Source organism: Simochromis diagramma, unplaced genomic scaffold (genome assembly GCF_900408965.1).
Source record: "Simochromis diagramma unplaced genomic scaffold, fSimDia1.1 OVJJ01000603.1, whole genome shotgun sequence".
In the NCBI taxonomy this organism is placed as follows: domain Eukaryota; kingdom Metazoa; phylum Chordata; class Actinopteri; order Cichliformes; family Cichlidae; genus Simochromis; species Simochromis diagramma.
In genome coordinates, this window is record NW_024387414.1 from 22,933,928 (window position 1) to 22,955,397 (window position 21,470).

The following is a 21,470-nucleotide window of genomic DNA, read 5'->3' on the forward strand; positions in this document are numbered from 1 at the left end:
TAGCATAGCTTGCAAGTCATCCCATCGCCTACAGTGTTAGCAGAAAATAGCCAGGCATACAAGATTGTAATGTCACATTTTCAGCAAAAATTAGTTTAGTTTTGTTGTAAAAGTTTCAGTTTGTGGTTCAATTCATATGTCAACATGTGCAAATTCCAGTATTCATTCGAACTACATCAATTCTTCATACAACTTTCCTGAGGGTAGCAGCATGTGAACGCAAAAGCCGAAGTAGATAAAAGCATTGCTAAAACGTTCTATCGGCAAGATCTATCCAGCAAACCAAGACTCAGAGGGAAGCAGCTTTTAGGGGGTACACATTTAGACACAAGAAGCCCTTTCCACAGATGGTGAAGGGAGAAATAACACTCATGTCTGAAACATTACTCACAGTTGTTAAAGGTAAACACTGTTGGTAAGTGTTAGGTTGGCTTATAGCTGAAATATATGTGCTTTTTGCACCAAAAGAAGACCATTATTTACCAGTCATCACCAGTTTTCTGTGTTGCTACTTTTGTGTTTTTATTAAACTGCCCCTTCTGTAGATGGCATTGAGTGGGACATGACCAGGTGCAAACAGTTTTCACCGTGATGAGTCAGGAGCTGCCCACCTAGCGGCTACTTTAACCGTTCAGTGTCAGTCCTGTGGAGATGGAGATTATGATAAAATTATACTTTACAATGCAGCCGCACAGAGGCAGGAGCATGACTGTAACATTGCTTGTTCTTTTGCAGTGTGTGATGAATAATAACTAAATGACTACATTTGCAAAACTGTATTTATTATATCCAAAGCCAAGCTAGGCAAAAGTTCTTATGTGAGTAACCCAGGTATATAATGATCTCATCGGGTTCATAAAGAAAGGCTGCAGGAGGTGCCCATTAGAGTCGCCGACTTCACCTCATTTGGAGACATTAAGGTCTGGATATCAAAGCTGGAATCAGTCTTCCTGCTGTTTTTTTGGGGAACGTAAAGGGGTTCAATTATTCCGAGATCTGAATTCGTGCAATAAAAACATAAAAAGAGTTTTACCTCGTGTCTGTGGAGCCGCATCGGTTCAGGCTGTGGCTGTGCGTGCTTTGTGCGAGTGTAAAGTACAGCTTTTTTTTAAATGAGTATTCCAATTATCAATATTATAATTGGTAGTTATGATGCTGGTTATGATGCTTGACATGCTCTGCAATCAGCTGCAATACACAACAATTTGATCTTACAATGGTTTTTAAATTGAGGTACTCACCAGCATCAAATGTTAATTTAATTTAATTAAGGACTAAAAGTCAGATGTGTGTGTGCATGTGTGTTTAAAACGAGCAGGTGTGAAACAACTGTAAAAGCAGGACCCGATGTGGGGAACAAAACATGAAGCACTGTGAATACATGTTCTATGTATTCAGAGTCGGTGTTAGCCAATGAGCTGTGAGAAGTCGATGCACCTCCATGTTGAACAGGGTGAAGTGAATCAATCATCTCTTTCAGCGTGTGCTTTACATAATACACCAAGATCCAGACACGGCTAACTGCTGTTTTCCAAAATGGAAACCTGGAACACAATGCTTCACTTAAATATTCAAAAATCCTTCAGATTTTCGAACAATGCGCCGCTCCGCTCACATCGTCACCTCTTGTAATCATACGTAACATTTTCACAAAGCAGTCATTCTGCATAATGAGGATAATCCCTTAAATCAAGCTCCTATTGTCAGTATTGAGCTGATCCCATTTGATTTCCTTATCACGCTGATCTATCGTCAGCATGTTCTGCTGATAAAAATCAAAGACACAAAGAGGTTGGATTATGAATAATGGCAGAGAAGGAAATTTAATCAAATTATAGATGGTGTTTAAGCTCTGAACTGACGCTCAAGGACTTCAATGTGACAGTTTACTCTGATAGGCTGGCGTACTCGTTATAAAAACATGTGCATTATATGCTGCATCTTTTATGGTTTGTAGAAACAGTGGGCAAAAAAGGTTAGTACACAAACCGCAGCATTACACCCCATATGGAAAAGATATATATAAATCTTGTAAAGTTTGTATCTGTCTTGTGTGAAACTTGTATGAAAAGCATATAAGAGTGAAAACAGATATAAGATCCCTTGAAAAATTATATAATGAAACTTGTATGTTTTGGATACTTAATAAAACAATGTATGAAAGTAATGAGAAAGTGGCCACTTTCATGAGTAATCACATATAAGTTTTTACTATTTCTTTTCCATATGGGACTGCTTAACAAATTTATTAGACCAACCATGGCCCAGTGTAAGGATTATACCACAGTTGCCCTAAATTAACAGTATTGGTAATTAATGTTGTTATCCATTAAATTTCCAATTTACAGTTTTACAAGCAGAACAAGTAGTAAAATACTTTTTTTTTATTAGGATGCTAAATTATTGTTATTTACTTGCATTTATGAGCAGAAAAATTTGTTTGAGAGGTTGAATGTTAGGCTTAATCAACCTCTCAAATCCCAGAGATGTCCAGAGTGCCTCCAATTTGGGTATAAAAACAGGAATTCAGTCATTTTTAGTTTCTTACAAATATTCACAAATCATTTATTTTTCTCATTACTTTTTTTGGCATCTCACATGCTCGCTGTGAGATTTTAACAATTTCTAAACAAGTTCACATAACTCCAAGTTCTGAGCTCCATTTGCTGGCGAGATTTTACATGAACATTAGTTTTGATTTCACCTGGGTGCATATTTTTTGGTTGTATTTGTTTCTGATTCTGCAGTTTAATATTGTATTTTCATCTCTGCGGCTTTCTGTTTCTGAACTTTTGCACATGGACTCAAATAAAAACCGACAGCATTCATTAATAGTGTATCTAAACCACTGTGATTTAACCTCGTGGCAGCCAATTTATGAACTCTGTAGCTCCGGCATGATGTAGCAGCTTCGCAGAACTAAAAATTGTATTCCCAGCAGCAAGCAAAGCTAAATGAATTGCTCCACACATTGAGAATACTGTTAACATGCTAGCTTTCCAGCAATTGGAAATAACAACATAGCTCATTCCCATTTGTACTACAAGTTTGTCTGATAACAGTCTGTCTTAGACAAACTTCTGACTGAAGTGAGAGCTGAGCACTGTAGCACATCAGACTCAGGGACCAAAAAAAAAGTGAGAAAAAAAATGTGATAATACGAACAGGCAGTCCTTAGCGATGAACCTTCAGAGGATTCTCAGCTGAATCTGCAGCTCTCTGTCTTTGCAGAAATTTGAAGTCAGCCTCTGCTGTTTGACTGCGTCTTCACCAATCTGGTTACATATGCACTGCACTAAACAGAAGCAGCAGATTTTTATACAAGGCCAAAAAGAACTGAACTTTTTTTCTTTTAAACAAGTTAAACTGTACACACATTTATTTCTGGTGTAAAGTTTGACATATTAGCACGGAAGTCTGTGGGGTCGCTCAATAGGCCAGACGAGGCACGGCGCGCTTTTGTCATTTTCATATTGGTTGCCGTTGGTTACCGCAAAACTATTATAAGCTTGCGACAGCTTTATAAATTCCATCCATCCATCCATTCGCTTCCATGGACAGGTCGCCAGTCTGTCGCAGGGCTTGAAGGACGCCGAGTTCACCAAACTGCAGTCGGAGAACCGCAGACTCAACGGCGACCTCGCCGACCTGCAGAGCCAGCTCGAACAACTGGAGGCTCTACTGGCAGAAACCAAGAACCATCAAAAAATTATGAGAGACAAATCCTTTTCTCTAATCAACAGGTTCAGACCGTTTGCAGCAACATGACAGTCGTGTGTGCTGAGGGAGGAAAACTCTTTCTGCTCACTGCATTAGCAGCCCAGCTCGTCTGTAACGTGCTCATTCATGACTAATACTCTCATATCACTGGTCAAATGAGGACTTAACACATATCCATTAACCTGTGTCTCCAGTTATGTTTTATTTGTTGTCTCGATTTTAGCGGCAAACAATGGAGAATGATTCAGTGAATAGTGGGCTGCCTATTTACCAGTGACCTTTTTTCACTCCTACAAGCTGAAGAGGTGTTTTGGATTCAACCCCATGTGTTACACTTTTTTTTTCTCTTTTTTTTTTTTTGTGCTTGAGATGAATCAGCATTTGGATCATTTTATAGCCTGAAAAGCTTTGGACTGGCTGTTTTTGTTGTTGTTGTTGTTGTTTTAGGAAAATTCTTGTTTTTAGCTGCTTTATCTTTGGCTTGTAATTTGTAATAACTCTAAATTTTACACAACAATAGAACCTAAAAATAAGAAAAATAAACCCCAGATCATTAAGGGGAGAAAAAAAGAAGAACTAAAAACTTGAAGTCATAACTGACTGACCAGAGGTGGTGCGGTTCAGGAGGGGGAATCCACAGTGTTTGTGTTAGGGTCAGGCAGCAGGGGACAGATGCTTGACAGAGGTCAGACAGACAGGTCATAAATATGGTGGACAGGCTAATCTGGCCTATGACAAGTAAAGGGCGGATCTGCTGTAATGGGTGATAAATGTCAGAGCCTCCCTGCAGCCTCAGATGAGTGATTGTTAAGCAGCTTCTCTCAGCCCAAAGCTTCCAGCCAGACTGACAAGCAGTAGAGGAAACATTTACACGGACAGAATGGCTTGTTTGGACAACCCCCCACCCCTCCTGCTCCCTTTTCCTTATTGTCGCCATAGGCAAAACGAGAGAGGGGAGATTAATCAGGCTGTTAGCATGTTTGATGGAGAGGAGAGGAGGAATCTGTGTGCAGAGGAGAGTGTAAAAGGTTAAAAAAAAAAGAAAAAAAGAAGAAGAGGAGAGTTGTGATTCATCAGGGGTTAGTGATCCACTGAGGAGCAATCATTTTTAAAGTAACAGGCCTTGATTACAATAATGTCCCCATAGCAACTATTATCTTTAATGACTATTATTATTACTGTCATAAAGTGGAGAGTGGAGCAAGTCTTATTGAAATATGGTGTTATGCAACTGCGCTTTTGAACGGTTTCGCTCATTAAAAAATAGCTTTTCTGTTAAAATCCTGCAACTTTAAACATGCAGACGGACAAATGGCATAAATGAATGTGTCCTTCATATAAGGTGAAAGGCATATGAAGGCATATGTATGACTCCATAAAGGTGCTACATTGCACCCAATTCAGTCTGTTTGTGTTATGAAACCTTTATTAGATTTATTTGTCAGGTTTATGTTGGTGCTCGTGTGATGACGGATGAGTAACAACGTTACAGAGGGGAGCGACTTACATTTGGAGACTCTGGAGACTTTCCTCTTAACCTCACCAGCGCCTGAACCGGCACAACCATCCTCATCGTCACAGTCCCCGCTGTACCGCCCCTCTGCATCGCCGCTTCCTGTTTCAATCTGATCCAGTGAGCCCAGTTTAGGGATCGACTTTCCCTGCAGCAGCTTTTTGAAAAAGAGAGATAGAGACAAAATTAGACGTTTTTAGTAGAAAAGATATATATATAAATGAACTGGAATGCTTTCACTTTGAGCTCTAGGTATCTATGAGTATGTATTATTATGACAGTATAGACAACAGGAATGTGAAAAAATCTTGAGCTACCTTTTATTTTTTTACATATTTCTTCAAAAGAGCCAGACTTCTCTCGATTTCTTTCTTTTAAAGTTTTTCTTTCAAAATTGGCAATTCTCAGAGGAATGTTTTTTTTATGGAGCCACTTAACTGACTTATGAATCATTCACCTAACTCAAAAGATGAAGCCGGTACAATTCTAAATCGTATCTTTAGACAAAAAGACATTTCTTCCCGTTTTTTTAGCCGAACCTACAACAAATGCCAAAGAATCATTTCCAATGTGATTCTCAGAGAGCTGTCAGCTGAAAACTTTGTAGTCTCTCCAGCGTGTCCTTAAAAAATGAGAAAAAACTGGACAAGTGGAGGACGAAAGAAGAAGTGGTTAACTAACTTACCTAGAACAAACATGTTAGCTAGAACTTTTTTAAAAAAAAAAAAGATTTGATGAACTCAGAAAACTAAAATCAAAAATACAGAGAGGAAATAGTTTCAGCTTTTGTTATTTTGGTCAAATCTGTTATCACAGAGGCTTTGATGCAAATGTTTGAGACTCCGGATGTGTACAAGACGGTGAGTTAACGGCCGTGTTTTTATTGTAATACCTGCACTGATTTTCTTAAATCTTGCAACTGGCATATGCCCCGAATACAAAAATAATTAAAAGCACTAAAAACTAACTCTGTAACTCACAAAAACTAAAACAAATCTTAACACAAATAATAATACCAAACTGAAATAAAATAACAGCTGATTAGAAAACACAACACTATAATAACTTTGGTGTCTATCGCTGGGTCTAAAGTGCGGTGGAGGCAGTGTCATGGTTTTGGGCTGCACTTCAGACACACAAAATCTATATCTGACAGAAATACACTGTGAGATATAGACCCAGCATACCAATTTGACTGGGAATGGCTTCATTTTTAGTGATTCAGGACACACTGCAAGTGCTGTTATCTTAGCAAAATATGAAGAAATGAAAGTCAGTTTAAGACTTTTGCACGGTAATGTAGGTTGTTGTGAAGTAAAGAAAAGATGGGGAAAAATGTGAGAAGTTGCTCATTATGTTGCCAATCAGCCTGAATCCTCCAGTTAAAAAAAAAAGAAATGCATAAAGAAACAATGAATCCCCACAGCGACTGCACTGCAGCTGACTTTTGTTTGTAAATAAACACTTCTGCCCTGAATTTTGCAGCGTCCTGATTTTGAATAAGATCTCTTAAAAAGAAATACTTTTAATAATGAATAAATACATAGTAAAATGTCCTTATTTGTTTACTCAGGGATTATCACCATCAGCTATGATGTACACTTCACAGAATCCATATATGAGGTGTATGACAGTCGTCCTCCTTGGCCGCAGTGGTCTGCAGGCTAACCTTTCTGATGCATTGCTGTGCAGCAGAAACCCAACGCCAGGGGAAATGCATTCGCTAATTGGTTCATTTAAATTCATGGTGCGTCACTGGAAACAAGAAAGATTTTTGTGTGTGTGTGTGTGTGTGTGTGTGTGTGTGTGTGTGTGTGTGTGTGTGTGTGTGTGCCTGCGTCCGTGTGTGCACTGATCAAAAAGGTAGTGTCTATGCTAATTAGTTAGTGCTGTGGTTCAGGGCTGAAGAGGGAAGGAGTCAGAGTTGCTGGGAAGGCTGAGCCGGGACATGTGTGTGCTGGTCTGAAGTCTCATCTGCTGACTGGTGACAGGTTAGATTGGAAAATCTAAGCTTTCCCTCCATGTGTGTAATTAGCATGATTTTCTCTCTAATTATGTCAGAAATATGGCCAAATGTTTAATAGATTATGAAGAATAATGGGTTTCTGTGTTGCCTGAAATTAGCCTGGTCTGGAGGTTTGAATCTGAAGGAGGCAGAGCACTGCTTGAGGGCTCATTATGTGGAGTTCAAAGGCTGTCAACTCGGAGCCCATTTTTAAAGGAAACAGCATCCAGCAGTAATTAGTCTGCACATGGGAAACAATACACGACTCAAGATTTAAGATTCTATTCATCATCTGCATGGAGTTGAAAGGTTAATGTCTATATATACACAAACCTGTGTGCATGTGTGTGGCTGAGAGGGAAAAGAACTGCTTTCTTATACATAATCGGAAGAATTCAAACACATGACCTTCAGTCGTCTCAGGTCACTTCTGTATTCTGCAGAAACTTTTCTGTTCACAGTTTACTCTAATTGATCGGTTTGTCAAAAACTGCAGAGGGCCTGAAACTAAAAATAAAGGCAATAAGCAACACATTTTCTGTACTGTTAGCCAAAGATAAAAACCTGTTACAAAATATACTGATCTTCCTCATGAAGTGCAAAGCTAGTGTCTGGTATCTTATTTCTGTTGTTGATTAGAACACACTAGCTGGTGCACACTTCCTAATTTTATATGTACAGTGCAATTCTTAAACCAGACCTGGTTTCTTTACATTTTACTAAGGAAATGGGAAACAGGTGCAGTGAACATGTGGAAACTTGTATGCAAATACAGTATTTAAGACAAAAACAGTGTTTCAACAATTCTGTAGAATGCTTATCTTCAGGCATCTCGATGCCTTTCGTTCTGTTTTTTCCTCAGTTTTTACACACAGTCCCAACATGTGTCCAGTTTTTGGAAAAAGCTCTTGGGGAATCACCTTGCTGGTCCATATATAATATTTTATTTTTTGTCAAACTGTGTTATCATCTATGTTTTGATTGAAAAAAAATTATGCATGACAGATCTTGGCTGTACACACTCGCTGTATGAGACATGTGGCCACTATTATCAGTCTAGTCCGGGTGTAATTTGGCGTACCTCAGCCTTTTCTCTGTGTTTTCGGTCCTTTAGAAAGCCTCCCTTTCACTGAGACCATTTCTGATAAAGTTTTGATGACCAGTAGATGGATCAGCTTCAGGGCCTGCATCAGGTTTTTGCTTTATTTATTACTATTTCTTGAAGTTTTCTTTCTTTTTTAGGCCTGCTACTTATTCTTTTGTCTCCCACTTGTCCCATTTCCTGTAATTTTTCAAGGACACGCAGCACACCATGCTGAGATATGCCAAGTGTTCAGCTAATAGCTCTTTGGGAATCACCATGTTGTTACAAAACTCTTTGGGATTTTTCAAAGGTTCAACTAAAGAAACAATATCTGTATTTTTGTGGTTTACTTTAATCATTTCTTTGCTAAAGACACAACACTGGATCGTCCTTTGAGTCAGGTGTCTTTTGATGCTTGATTGATTCACAAGTTAGTGTTAAGAAGTGGTTTATCAAACAATAAAATTATTCTACAATATAAGGACAGCACTGGCTGCTTTTTCACTCTTTTCAATGTCCAGAGAAACCAGTCTGGCTCCTTGGGAGCAGCATATAAAGAAATGGACGGTGGCTCAAGACTTTTGCACAGCATTGTAGCTTTTTTTAATGATGACCACAGTATTGATTTTAAGTTGATCCCATATATGCATCATCCTGGTTCTGCAAACATACATTATATCCACTAATAAAAAGAAAAGGCCCAAAAATCTCCACTCCCTGTAAGTTCTCATGTTTTTCAGGAAACTCACTTTTTTTGTAATGAGAGTTTATATTCATGAGCTGTGCTTTCAAGACATCAATACACTTCAAAAAGACCCAATGGTGGTATGAGCTGAGAGCCACAGCAGGATAGGAAAGTCAGAAAGTGCTGAGAGACTGACTGACCCTAAATAAACATACACTAGCCTGCAGCTATAAGCTGGTTTTGGTCTTTTCATGGGATTTGCTGCCAACAATGACTGTATATTGCCAGCTACAGCCTGCTGTAAGACAATGATAGGAAAATAATAAGACTCAGATGAAAGCTAAATATAAAAAGGTTAAGGTCAGGCAGTGATAATATGAAAGTGGCTTAATTTGCTTCCTTATTTATAGACATCTTTATTCCTGTACGACAGAGTTTCACTCTCACGTTTTATGTGCTTTTGATGTGCAAAAGCATGTGCATTTGGTTTTTATAAGGTCACTGGCAGGTGACTCGATTCCCCAAACGGTGCTAATCAATGAATCAAGCCTTATAAGCTAATAATATTTCACAGCTAACTCATTTGTTCCTTCAGCTGAGGAAACATTCATCATGCCTGACCAAGAATGTCAATCAGCAGGCTACTCGATTCTTCTGCTTTTCCTGTGCAGGAAAATAGCTGCCCTGCGTTGGATTGTATTGAACAGCGACGCTGCTCTTTCTGAAATACAATGAAGTGAGCCCAAATTGCCTAACAGTGTTATTAGCCTCTCCTCTGTGAATGACATGAGATTTTGTCCAGCACTGGCTGGGAGACAGGTGCTTTGATTCGCTCTAACCCATGGTAGCCCCCTTTGGGCAGGCCTCTGGCTGTTACTGGAGTGTGTGGAGAGTTAGAAATGACCAAATAATATCAAGGACTCTGTGCACAAACAAAACTGTCTTTGTGTGAAGCAACTCTGCTACTACACACGTTGGATGATTTTTTTTTCTTTACAAAGGTATCACCAATTCATTGCCTTTTTCCCCCTTTTCTTTGGAAACTGCACAACAATTTAGACCCGGTAAAAATGATAAAATTATTTTCTACAAATCCACACACCATTCCACTTTATTAACAAAAAGAAATTAGAAAAAACTATTAAACAGCAAGTGTGCTACATGGAAACGTTTGGGCTTCCCAGTAGGTCACAGCTTTCATCACGGCTTGCAAACACTTTTTGTAACCAGCTAAATTACAGAATTTTTACCTGCTGCTTCCTGATATGAAATATATCCAAACTTTTGCTTATAACAGCCTGAATCATGAGGAAAACTGGACATTTATTTACATCAGATTTAGCACTGCTTCGTGAATGCATCGCTACTTACTTTAATTAACTAGAGGTGGGCGGATCAATCCGAATATCAATGGTATCGATGCCAACACTAATATCGGTATTAAATCAATACTAGCGCGATAGGATCGTTTTTTTACAGGCTACAGCACATTTAAACAATAGAGGAACATTTAGAGGTCTCCAAAAACCCAATTTCAAAATAGAAGAAAAGCTGAAAGGTGTGTTTTGTTGTGTTAAGTAATTACTGTGGAAAGAAAGAAAAATCTGTGATTTAGTGATCATCAAACATGTTCAGAATTAGAAAATTAATGGTGATTCATCTCAAACCATGAAGCACTGGTATTGGTATTGGTACAATAATGGCCCTGTATTTACTTAGTATTGGATCAATACTGAAATCTGCAGTATCTCACAGTCTAATTAACCAGTATAATTAACGACTGTCTTTAAAAATCATGTCCTTCTGAAAGTCTCACACCTTCATTTGTAAGCCTGCATTTCTTTAAGGTAACTGGCTGATTTGAAAAACAGGTACAATGTTTGGCTTCTGTGCTATGATCCTAAGTTACACTGTACAGTAAAAGGCTATTATTTCAAAGGGAGAGAGCTGTGCCCAGAGTGGCTGCATCGAATAGGATTCTGTCACAGACAGAAGTTCGGCTAGCGATAATTTAACCGCCAAGCAAAATGGCAAAAAGAAAAAACAAGAAGAAGAAAGAGTTCCTTTTGTGGCGTTCTGAACTCGCGGAGTACAGTAACTCTGCTCTGCTTTTTTAACTCAAAATCAGTGAAACGTTTTTCAAGATTGGCAGAAAATATCAGAGGACACGGGATGGCGAGGTGGAAAGCGAAGACTGTGATTATTGCATTCTTAATCCTGGTTTGTTTATTTGTGGGATTTTGTGTCGCTCTCCATTCTGTGCTAAACCATTTGCTTTGGCGCCTTCAGACAGAAACTGGTGTTATGCAATATTCAGAGGCCAGTGCAAGCACAGCCATGCAGTGATTTAGAAATGGCTTTTTATCTTCAAGTTGCAAAACAACACCTCGGTGACACCGAGGCTCATCCACCGCTCGCTTACCAAAGCATTTTACAAACCAATCAATATTAGAAAAGCAGCAGAAAATGAAACATATTTCACTGTTGCGGTGACCACACAGCTCCTGTTCAAAGCCCTGAGTTTTAAATTGCATTTATGAGGAGTTTTATCGTGCACGCTCTGCCTGTCTTTCTTCCTTTTGTTTTTATTACACATCCATATGTGGGGAATATAAACACAAATCACAAAGAATTCAGAAACTCACATCACAAACAACATGCAAACAAGGCAGATTAAAATTCTGCTCTTAAAGCTCCAGTAATGATAATAAGGGTCTGTCAGTAACTCCACTAATTTGGTCAGGGCTTAAATATCAATATTGGATGGATTTTAATTAAATTTGGTACCAATATTCATTGTGCCCTGAGGTTGAATTTTAAAGAGTGGTGTGATCGCTGGACCATCCTCCAGCGTCATCATAGGGTCAAAATGTGACCTTTTCCCATACCTTACATCTCAGACCCTATGGCCATATAGTCCCTCCAGCCTCAGCTATACTCAACCTTCAATGCTAATCAGAGGCCTGGCACACGACTGTACCTGCTAAACATCGGGATGTTAATATCGTCTTTGTGAGCCTTAAAGCAAAACCTAACCCAACACGCAAATGTGAGGAAATGCTTGTTAGGTTAATTGATGACTCCAAGTTGGCTGCAGGTGTAGATGCGAGAGTGTATCGGTCTTTCTCTGTGCGTGTTGATGTGCCTCTCCAGCGTGTAGCCTGCCTCTGGCCCTATGTCAGCTGGGAAAGGCTCCTAATTTTCTCACCCATTTCCCCAAAGCGATATATACACCGATGAGCCCTGTGAACTGGAAACCAATCTGAGTGCACCACCTCGAAGGATGTCTCAATACCTAAAAATGCATCTGGAGGAGAAAAAAGCAAGGAGAGCAGAGGCCTGCAGGAGCTGTGATGGAGGATGGACAGTTGAATGCTTCACAAATGTAAACCGTTTATCTGAAGAAGGCATGTGACACACAGATGGGACATCCAAATAGGGGCAGGAAGACGAATTTATCAATAAATATTTCCTTTTAGGTCATTTCAGTTATTTAGGGTGATCTACTTCATGATCTTTGTGCCTTTCCACATTTGCGTTTGTGTAATTTTTTTAAAAAAATGCACGACATCTGTACATTCGTGTCACACTGAAGCACATTGTGCATTTGATTAAAAGCAGGCCTGGATCTACAAGTGTCATGAACACTGTTATGCTTATCTGACATCGGAGATAAAATACAGCAGTAGGCTGTGACAAAACAATAAACATAGGATACAGCTGCGCTACATGCCACACTGCTGTCACATTGCTGTCACATTGCTTTTGAAATGACAGCTCAGAAGCAAGGGTTCCTCATTTGTCTGTTGCTTCCACTCCTCCGCTCACATCTCTGGTGGGAAGAACTTTCCATGCGTCTTTCTCATTGAAGAAGAAGAGGCACAGAAAGAAACTGAGGGTGTACAGTCTCAAAAGATGAAGAAGGGTTGTTTAGGTGCCTCTTATTTTTTCTTGTTCTACCAAAAAAAATGCAGCTGGAGCCTGGGGAGTTCAGGGGTGTCCCATGGTGTCTGGTACCATATTAACAGAGGGTCCTGTGGGTTGCCAGGTGGAGCCTCCATGGAAAGGATTTGCCCCAGTATATCCCACGGGTGCTTGATCAGATTGGGCTATGGAGAGCATGAAGACTGGGTCACTGCCTCGGACACACTTTGTGTCCTTTAACTGTTGAGTGGTGGTTCAGTTTCCTGCAGAGGAGACGGGAGGTGCTGCCTGCCATCGGGGGCATGGTTATTGGGCAGAGAATCATAGATGTCTTTGTGTGTAGTGCGTGTCAAAGTAACAGCCACATGAAACAAGATTTCCCAACTATGACAACATGATAGCGATGACTATTAATAATAATAATAATAATAATAATAATAATAATAATAATGGATTGGATTTATATAGCGCTTTTCAAGGCACCCAAAGCGCTTTACAATACCACTATTCATTCACTCTCACATTCATACACTGGTGGAGGCAAGCTACAGTTGTAGCCACAGCTGCCCTGGGGCAGACTGACAGAAGCGAGGCTGCCATATCACGCCATCGGCCCCTCTGGCCAACACCAGTAGGCAAGTAGGGTAAAGTGTCTTGCCCAGGGACACAACGACCAGGACAGAGAGCCCAGGGATCGAACCGGCGACCTTCTGGTTACAGATGCGATTCCCAACCCCCTGAGCCACGGTCGCCCGCAATAACTTCATATCTGTGGTTTTAATAATATATTTAATAATAATGTAAATATGCAGTATTACAGGAGTTTGCCAAGGATCCAATGGCTAGACTATCTTCTGATTTCTTTAACGTGGTCTGAGCAATACTTCTGCGGGCATCCTGCAGGTCTTTCAAAGGTTTGTCTTTTGTTTTGTTTTTTGGACATTGGCTGCTTTTTTACTTAGTTTTAGTCCAGTCCTTGTACGTGACCATTATCAGAGGAACGGTTGTTTTTAAACCACTTAACACTGAGCCATGTATCATTCAAGCATAAAGAAGGCGCAACAGATAAAACAGTATTGTGTCGACACAGAACAGAAAACTTACCAAAGAGCCCATTTTAAATTGGATCTTTGTCACTAGCAGCCTGCCACAAAAACACATCATTTGTTCCCCTTTCTTTAGTCGAATCTATAAAAATTCCAAGAATAACACAGCTTTACCATATCGTGATTGACAAAGAGCTGAAAACTTGGCGAGAAGTCTGTCTACAGAAGATGAAAAGCATCTGAAAGTCAAGTCATTAAAAAAACAGAGAGAAAATCCAGCAAAGACCTGACACAGGACCTGAGAGACACATTTGGCCCTTCAGCTGTCCGTCTACTGTTCACTGAAGCCTCATCAGAAATGGCCTCAGTGAAAGGGTGCAAGTCATTCTTAAGGAAGGGAAGCAGGGAGAAAAGGCACAAGAACTCGACTGAAAATCGGTGGCCACAGGTCTCCTGCAGTGAGGGTGTTCAGGCATCTGTAAAACGCAGTGGAAGCTTGGTCATGGAACAACAGGCAGCCAACATCCGAGGAAGACATTTCAATGTCCTTTCAGAAGTGTGAAGAACTGAAAACTATGTCAAGAAATTACAGGAAAGCTTGCATAAAAGAGTTCAGAATAAAGTTGGTCATAGCAAATATTGATATTGAAGCTCATTAGTTGTACAGTTGTTACTGTACAGTTGTTGTACAGACGCCATTTATGCCTTATATGCTGTATTTGTATACATGTAAAGTGCTGTATCTATTCCCAGTTTCATAGCAAAATCTAAAGGAAGGACAGATGGCCCAAGACTTTTGCACAGCACTGGGCACACATACATTTCGCTGTGTTTAGCGTCCTCCACTCCCCGCCCTTAAAACAGTCCTGGCCGCCTGATGTATTGCATTAAGTTCCAAACTCGCCACAGTGCACATCACAAACTTCGTCATAATGCCAGCTGCTTCCTCCACCAGCTCAGAAAATCACAACAAAGACTCAAAGTCGTAAGGTGACTTAAACGAGTTGGCATGGGAACCGAGCTTTTGGTACTCTGACTGGCTACATCGCACTATATATATTGGCAGTTTCAACTGGACAGGACTGAAAACTGCTGCTAAACACAGTAAAGCCTGCCTCAAAAAAAATCATAAAAAATTCTGGCACACACTTACGATGGGCTTATGATATCTTCATCACCTGCTGCATAAGGAAAGCCCAGAGCATCATCAAGGACACCAGTCAACCAGCCCACACACTTTTCTCACTCCTGCCATCTGGAAAACGCTACCGAAGCATTAAATCAAGCAGCAGCTATTTCAAAGACAGTTTCTCCCCACAGGTAGTGAGAATAATGAATACTTCCCACAAACACCCCCCCAAAAAAGCTACAAAAAAAAAAAAAAAAAAGCACACATACATAAACTAAAACAGTACCTAAAGCATGCAGCTCAGAGTTTCATTTGCATTTTCTGAAGTATCACTCAGTTATACTATCTGGCACAAAGTGAGGTTTTATTAAGATGGGTATTGTTTGGCATCTGCTTTTGGAGTAAATGTGACTGAAGCAATTGAAACAAATAAAACATAAGAACTAATTAAACTCTGACTGTAGTTTCATTTGTTTGACCTGCGGCGTCTTTAAACAGCGAAACCATGGTTTCAGCGAGCGTTATGCAGACAGCAGAAAATGTCACCGCGATGCTGTCAATTTTCACTCAGCTGTCAACTCCAATTTGTGACCTCGCACCATTAAGGCACGCACTTCAGCTGCATCTACAGTAATGGAAAGAGGTGACTGCCATGTAACAGCATCTTGTAAATGTTAGGGCATTATCATTATATTTATCCTGCCCACACAACCACTCAGTCTGCATTTCACAGACCAAAGTACATACACTCCCCAAAAACACTGCCAAAGAATTCAAAGTTTCAGGTAAACTGTCACAGACAACTAAAAGCATTTCATTTCCAGATCGCCGCTCATGTGCAGGGTACATTTCCTAAAGAGGTGCAGGGTGTCATATGGCAACATAAATCACACCTTCAGACATCCAAGCAATGAATCAAGCCTTGTGCAGATTTTTAAGCTCATTAGTATTCCCTTTGAACATGTTCTGCTATCTGTAAATAGAGGGTGGGGGAAGAGATCTTACAATGATCATTTTTGCCAGTCAGAGCAGGGGGGAGAAAAAAAAGTGTCAGTGTGCGTGTCGGCTCCCGAGACGCTCGCTGTCATCGCCCATCTCCCTCTCGTCAGCAGCGGCGCTGACAGTGTGTTTATGCAGAGCAAGTGCATCAGCGACAAAGAGGCAGCGGGTCAGCGATTGAGTGGTCAGAGCAGATATTAGACTACAAAGTGAATATTATCATTCAAGTTAAGCTCTCCTATGAGTCAACTTAAAAAAAAAAAGACACTGCTGCCAAACTGATAATGCATTATTTATTTATTTATTAAGTTGCTTTATTTAGCCACTTTGTTAGGTACACCTGATAACCACTTTTAAACACAAATATCTAATGACAGCGATTCACTTCATGTAGGCATGATCAAGATGACCCTCTAAAGTACATTTAGGAATATGTAACAAAGGGGATTTAAGCGATTTGGAATGTGACATGGCTCTTGGTGCCAAGCAGGAGTATTTCAGAAACTGCTGCAGTTCATGGGCTCAGACATCAGAGAAGAATGGCCAGACATTCAGAGAGGCAACAATATCCCAAATAACCGCTCATTACAACCAAGGTATATGCAGAAAATAATTTCTGGGAGCACAACACGTCGAAACTTGAAGCAGATTGGCTACAGCAGCAGAAGATGACACTGGCTACCACTCCTGTCAGGTAAGAACTGGAAACTGAGGCTTCAGTTTACACATGCTCACCAAAATTGGACAACAGAAGATTGGGAAAATGTTGCTTGGACTGACGAGTCTTGATTCCTGCTGCAACATTCAGATGGTAGGATAGGAATTTGCCAGAAAACAAAATGAAAGCATTGATCTATCCTACTGCGATGATGTGCAGGTCACTTTCTCGCCACACTTTAGGCCCTCTGAGGAATGTTGTCAACACCTTGCTGCACGGTGAAGGATTCAATATGAACAAGGCGTACCTAATAAATTGTCCAGTTACTTGTTAGCTGTTCTAAACGTTCACATCTGTTATAGAAAACAGTTCAGCTTTAATTAAAAGCTAAGCATAAGCACTGTTACTGTAGCTGACAGCATTAGGTCACTATATTTGAAATGAACACTGTATTTGCAGAACGTGCTCCTCCACAAACCAAATCAACTACACACAAACGCAATTGAGAGGCGGCTCTTAAAATGTAGTGTGAACGTGAATTAAAATTAAAAAACGTGAATTATTCATGTGTGATTTTGGACTTTGCTGTGCTGCAGAACTTGAATTTCACAACCTATGTCCAAGTGCACGAAGAGGATTATGCTGCTGTTGCTTAAACTATAATCACATACATTCACTTAAGATAAACTTATCTGCGTGTAGGCAGCTTAGCCGGATTTGTCTTTGAATGTTTTAAACACCTTGTGTGGGTAAAAAAAAAAAGGGTAAAAAAAAAAATCATTATCCTGCAGGTTCTGGGATTTTTCTCTAATTAAGACACACTTGCACAGTAATGACATTTATGACTTTACACACTCCTTCGTAAGCTGCAACAGGAATTAAGTGGATGTGTTGTGTTAAAAATAAATCATCTTGAGACTTGAGGATAATGGTAATAAATAAGATTGGGTTTAATCCCAAACCGGACTTTCAGATGCTGCATTTTGGTAGCACATTCAGGAGCACAACAAATAAAATGTGAATATATTCGTAGCGTTAATCCTCCTCTCCTAAGAGGAGAGACGATATGAATAATTCAGAAGCAAAACTGCTGGTCAACCACCACATCAATGGCTGGTAAATAATTCAGCCGGCAGAGTGGGTGAGGAGCTGCTTGCCCCTGATTTTGATTGAGAGACACTGGGACAGAGCCTACTTATAGATTCTTGATGGGTTTTACCACATCAAGAGGAGAGGACAGGCAAGGAAGGAGAGGAGCCCACAAATAATTCATAGGAAAGAGCTGCTGATGAGCAAGATGATGAAATCTAGAGTTTGTACACTCAGATTGTATAATAAATTTGTCAATAGATGCGTTGCCGTTTTGTGTTTTCTGCGGTCTCGGGTGCAGAATAGTAATGATATATTTCCATTTGGTCCCAGGGAAACTTGGGGAAGCTTCTGTGCTCTGGTTAGTCAAGGTCAGGGGCAGATGAATGAAAACATTTCTGATATGTAGATGGAAAACATGAAAATCAACATTTGCATGGCTATCACTCTTATCCTCATACAAATGCCCAACAGCAGCGTCTTTAAAGATAATAGAATGCCACCTTTTGCCTTTCAGTGTACACTTCCTTCTTTCTCTAGAAAAGAGATTCTGGGATTTACCTGCACACGTGCATACTTTAAGACAAGTTTCATCATATTAAGTTAACCCCCGCTATAATGATTTGCATAATGCTGTTTTATGTAGTGGATATGCAGATGTGCACACAGCCACTCGTGTGTACGCTGCAATAAATAATTGATGTTTCTGCTGGTCACAGACTCATCCCTCAACACACAAACACACACAGAAATTCAGGATCAGCATTTAAAAGTGACTGAATTTGAAATATGAACCCAAATATCCTTCCCAGGACCAAGTCTCCTTTTTAAAAAGCCACACTGGCTGTGAATCACAGCCACTTCTTAGCACTCCTTGGTGTGTAAAACCATGCTGCATGCTCATAACATGAAATGGTAGAGAAATAAAGTCTGACAGTTTAAAATGAACGCCTGATGGCAATTCAGGTCATACACTCTCGCTGACACTTGTGCCGCACTTCAGCAGCTAATGACATGCCAATCAGAACTATTTGCAAATCAGACCCATTTGCAAATCAAGTCCCAGCCAGATGATAATAACTAGACTGAAGGATTGTGAATGCACAAGCTGCTAGATGAATCGTGCCAGATGTATAATTTAAAGTTTTTAGATACAAGATCATTTGTAAAGTTTTACCTTCCTCCATTGCCGACTACTACGAAAACACACACAGTTTCCATATTTCTCCTTTCTCAGAAGTAAAAGCACAAGCCCTTAAGATGCCATTTTGCTCTCTTACAAATTTACTGCTTCAGAAAGTCCGAGCTCAACATTTTAAGTGTGATTGTCTGAACATTTGTACCAACCAGCCTCCCTAACAAGAGAGTTTCCCTGAAAACATAAAAGACTGCTCATTTCCGCAAGTTCTCATCCTGAAAGCGGAGACACAGTAGGGGAAATTTATGGCAAAAATTCAATAATGTGCTTTACAACACCCAAAGTGGGAAACATGTGGCCCTGATGCAAGCGCAGAGGTGATGTTTAACTGTATAATGGATGGTTAATGACATAGGTACTATAAGGGAATAAAGGTAAGGTTTCTTTCCAAGTACTCTGGTGAGATGACATGCACATCGAATCAAGCCATAAATAAAGCTTTGCAAATGCACAGTAGAAGGATAACATGTAAGAATAAAAAAGGCTTTTTAAGGAAAAGTCTCCAAAATATTTTTTTCCCTTGAGACTGAACTTGTAATTCTATACAAGCAGATTTTACAGCCCGGTCAACACTGAAACTCCAGTAATGCTTCACTCCCTCATTCATTTAGGGGCCTGGTCTCGTTAGCCTGAAGTAACTGCCCAGAGGCATTTCCAAGATAGGTGTTGAGTGGCAAGGCTTACTTCCAGAAGGACTTTGATAAAACTAAAAAGCAAAGTTGACTGAAGTGGTTGTGCCATAGATTGACTAACTGAGTATTTTCTTTCCTTTTTTAAAAAGCACTGCAACACCCACACTGCTGAACATGAAGGAAAAACATGTCTGTCAGTTAAATATCTGAAAAAGCATGCTTGACAACAGGTTTTTAATTCTGCTGATTACTGGAATTATTGTGTAAAAAATATCAATTAGCTTGGCTGGTAGAATAAATTACAGGCTGTGGCGGGTGCTGCAGGCAGAATGCACTCTGATTGATTAGTTATTAACTGATTTTGCTAGCTAAATGCTTTATGTATCTGATTGACCACTTACATCCATTTTACCTTGTATGTGCATCTCCACTGACGTTCTCCTCTCAAATTGACTGCTAACCAATCTGCCCCTTTTTTGCATCACACTGGTTTGTACTGATGGATTCTCTGCTGCACTAACTGTGCATTACAACCGTGTAAAATAAAATACTGGCAGCCACCAGTGCTACCCTTAGCCTCCTAGTAGATCCACCTGTGATATAAATGTGAAAATCCAAGGTGATTGTTGGAAAATCGGCCTGAGATTCAAACTCATGTGAGATTTTTAGTAGATTTTGAGTATTTCTTGAATTTCGAAATCCTGCGTTGATTTTCAGAAAACTCGACCTCCGACCTTGACCTTCAGGCCTCGAGGACACCACTGGTCTAAGATTTTTAGTTGATGTACGTATGGTGTCATTTGGAAATCCTCTGCCACCCTATTCTCGGGTTATTGTATTCAAAATCTTGGATGTCCACGCCACCCGCAATTCCCCACAAACCTCTTGCAGCTGAGGGGTAAAAAAAAAAAAAAAAAAACAAAAAAATCCCCATGAAATCCCTGCTTTGAAGAAAAGGGAGGCGTAAGGGTCTAAATCAAAATCTATATCTGGAGACTTGTATTCAAGTCTGGACACTTTGGAGACCTTTTGGTTTTCTGTCGCTGTTTGGATAGATTTGAGAATGTCATCGTTTGGGTTAAAATAAACTCTCTAGAAGCTTCTCTACTGTCATGAATAACTGAAATCCAACCTCATCTAACATATGACTTGTAGTACCAAGTTTAAAAAAAAATAGGTTACAGCCATGATATGTGCTAACTGTATTTTCAAGGCGTTTAAAGCTTCTGCAGTCAGAAAGCTGGTTTAGATGATCCGAATGGCTGTTCAGTCTCCTGCCATTGTTAGTTTTTATACACATCGTGTTTTGCTGCAATCACTATTTGAACAACAATGTTAGCATTTCTATTTTTCAAGATCTTTTCAGTAGTAAATCTCAGTGAAAAAGAGTCTGAATATTGTCTGTACTGTAGCTACTGAAATCTCTACATACAGGAAAGCAGTAAGAAGAAAGCGTAAGGAGTGATATGTTATTATTTTTAACTGATATGAAGCAATAATAAAGCACTTCCATTGAGAATTAGTCTGACTCAGTATAACTTTTAATAAATGTGTCGGTGCAGGGTCTTTTCTTCTTGTTTTTTTGTTCATTTACTTATATCTTGAATTCATTGAAACAAAGCCGGATAAAAATCTAAAAACAGGACTGATGTAGATGGTACCCATCGTGACTACACACGAATAGGCAGGGGTCAGCATTTACCCTGCTGCATCAGCACAGAATCTGTATTTTTATTTTGTCTGCATGTGCCGGAGGCTGTGCTGGCACACACCACGAAGACTTGGCGA

The 21,470-nt window shown here is 39.8% G+C and overlaps 1 protein-coding gene across 2 annotated transcripts in view; it reads right to left on the reverse strand.

The window, feature by feature from the left end:
* Positions 1-21,470, reverse strand: part of gpc5a (glypican 5a) — a 154,254-nt gene that overhangs the window by 50,057 nt on the left and 82,727 nt on the right. For both annotated transcript variants that reach the window (XM_040011818.1, XM_040011819.1), the window contains one exon: positions 5,228-5,390. In XM_040011818.1, the coding sequence (XP_039867752.1) occupies positions 5,228-5,390 (163 nt within the window). The remainder of the gene's footprint in view (positions 1-5,227; positions 5,391-21,470) is intronic.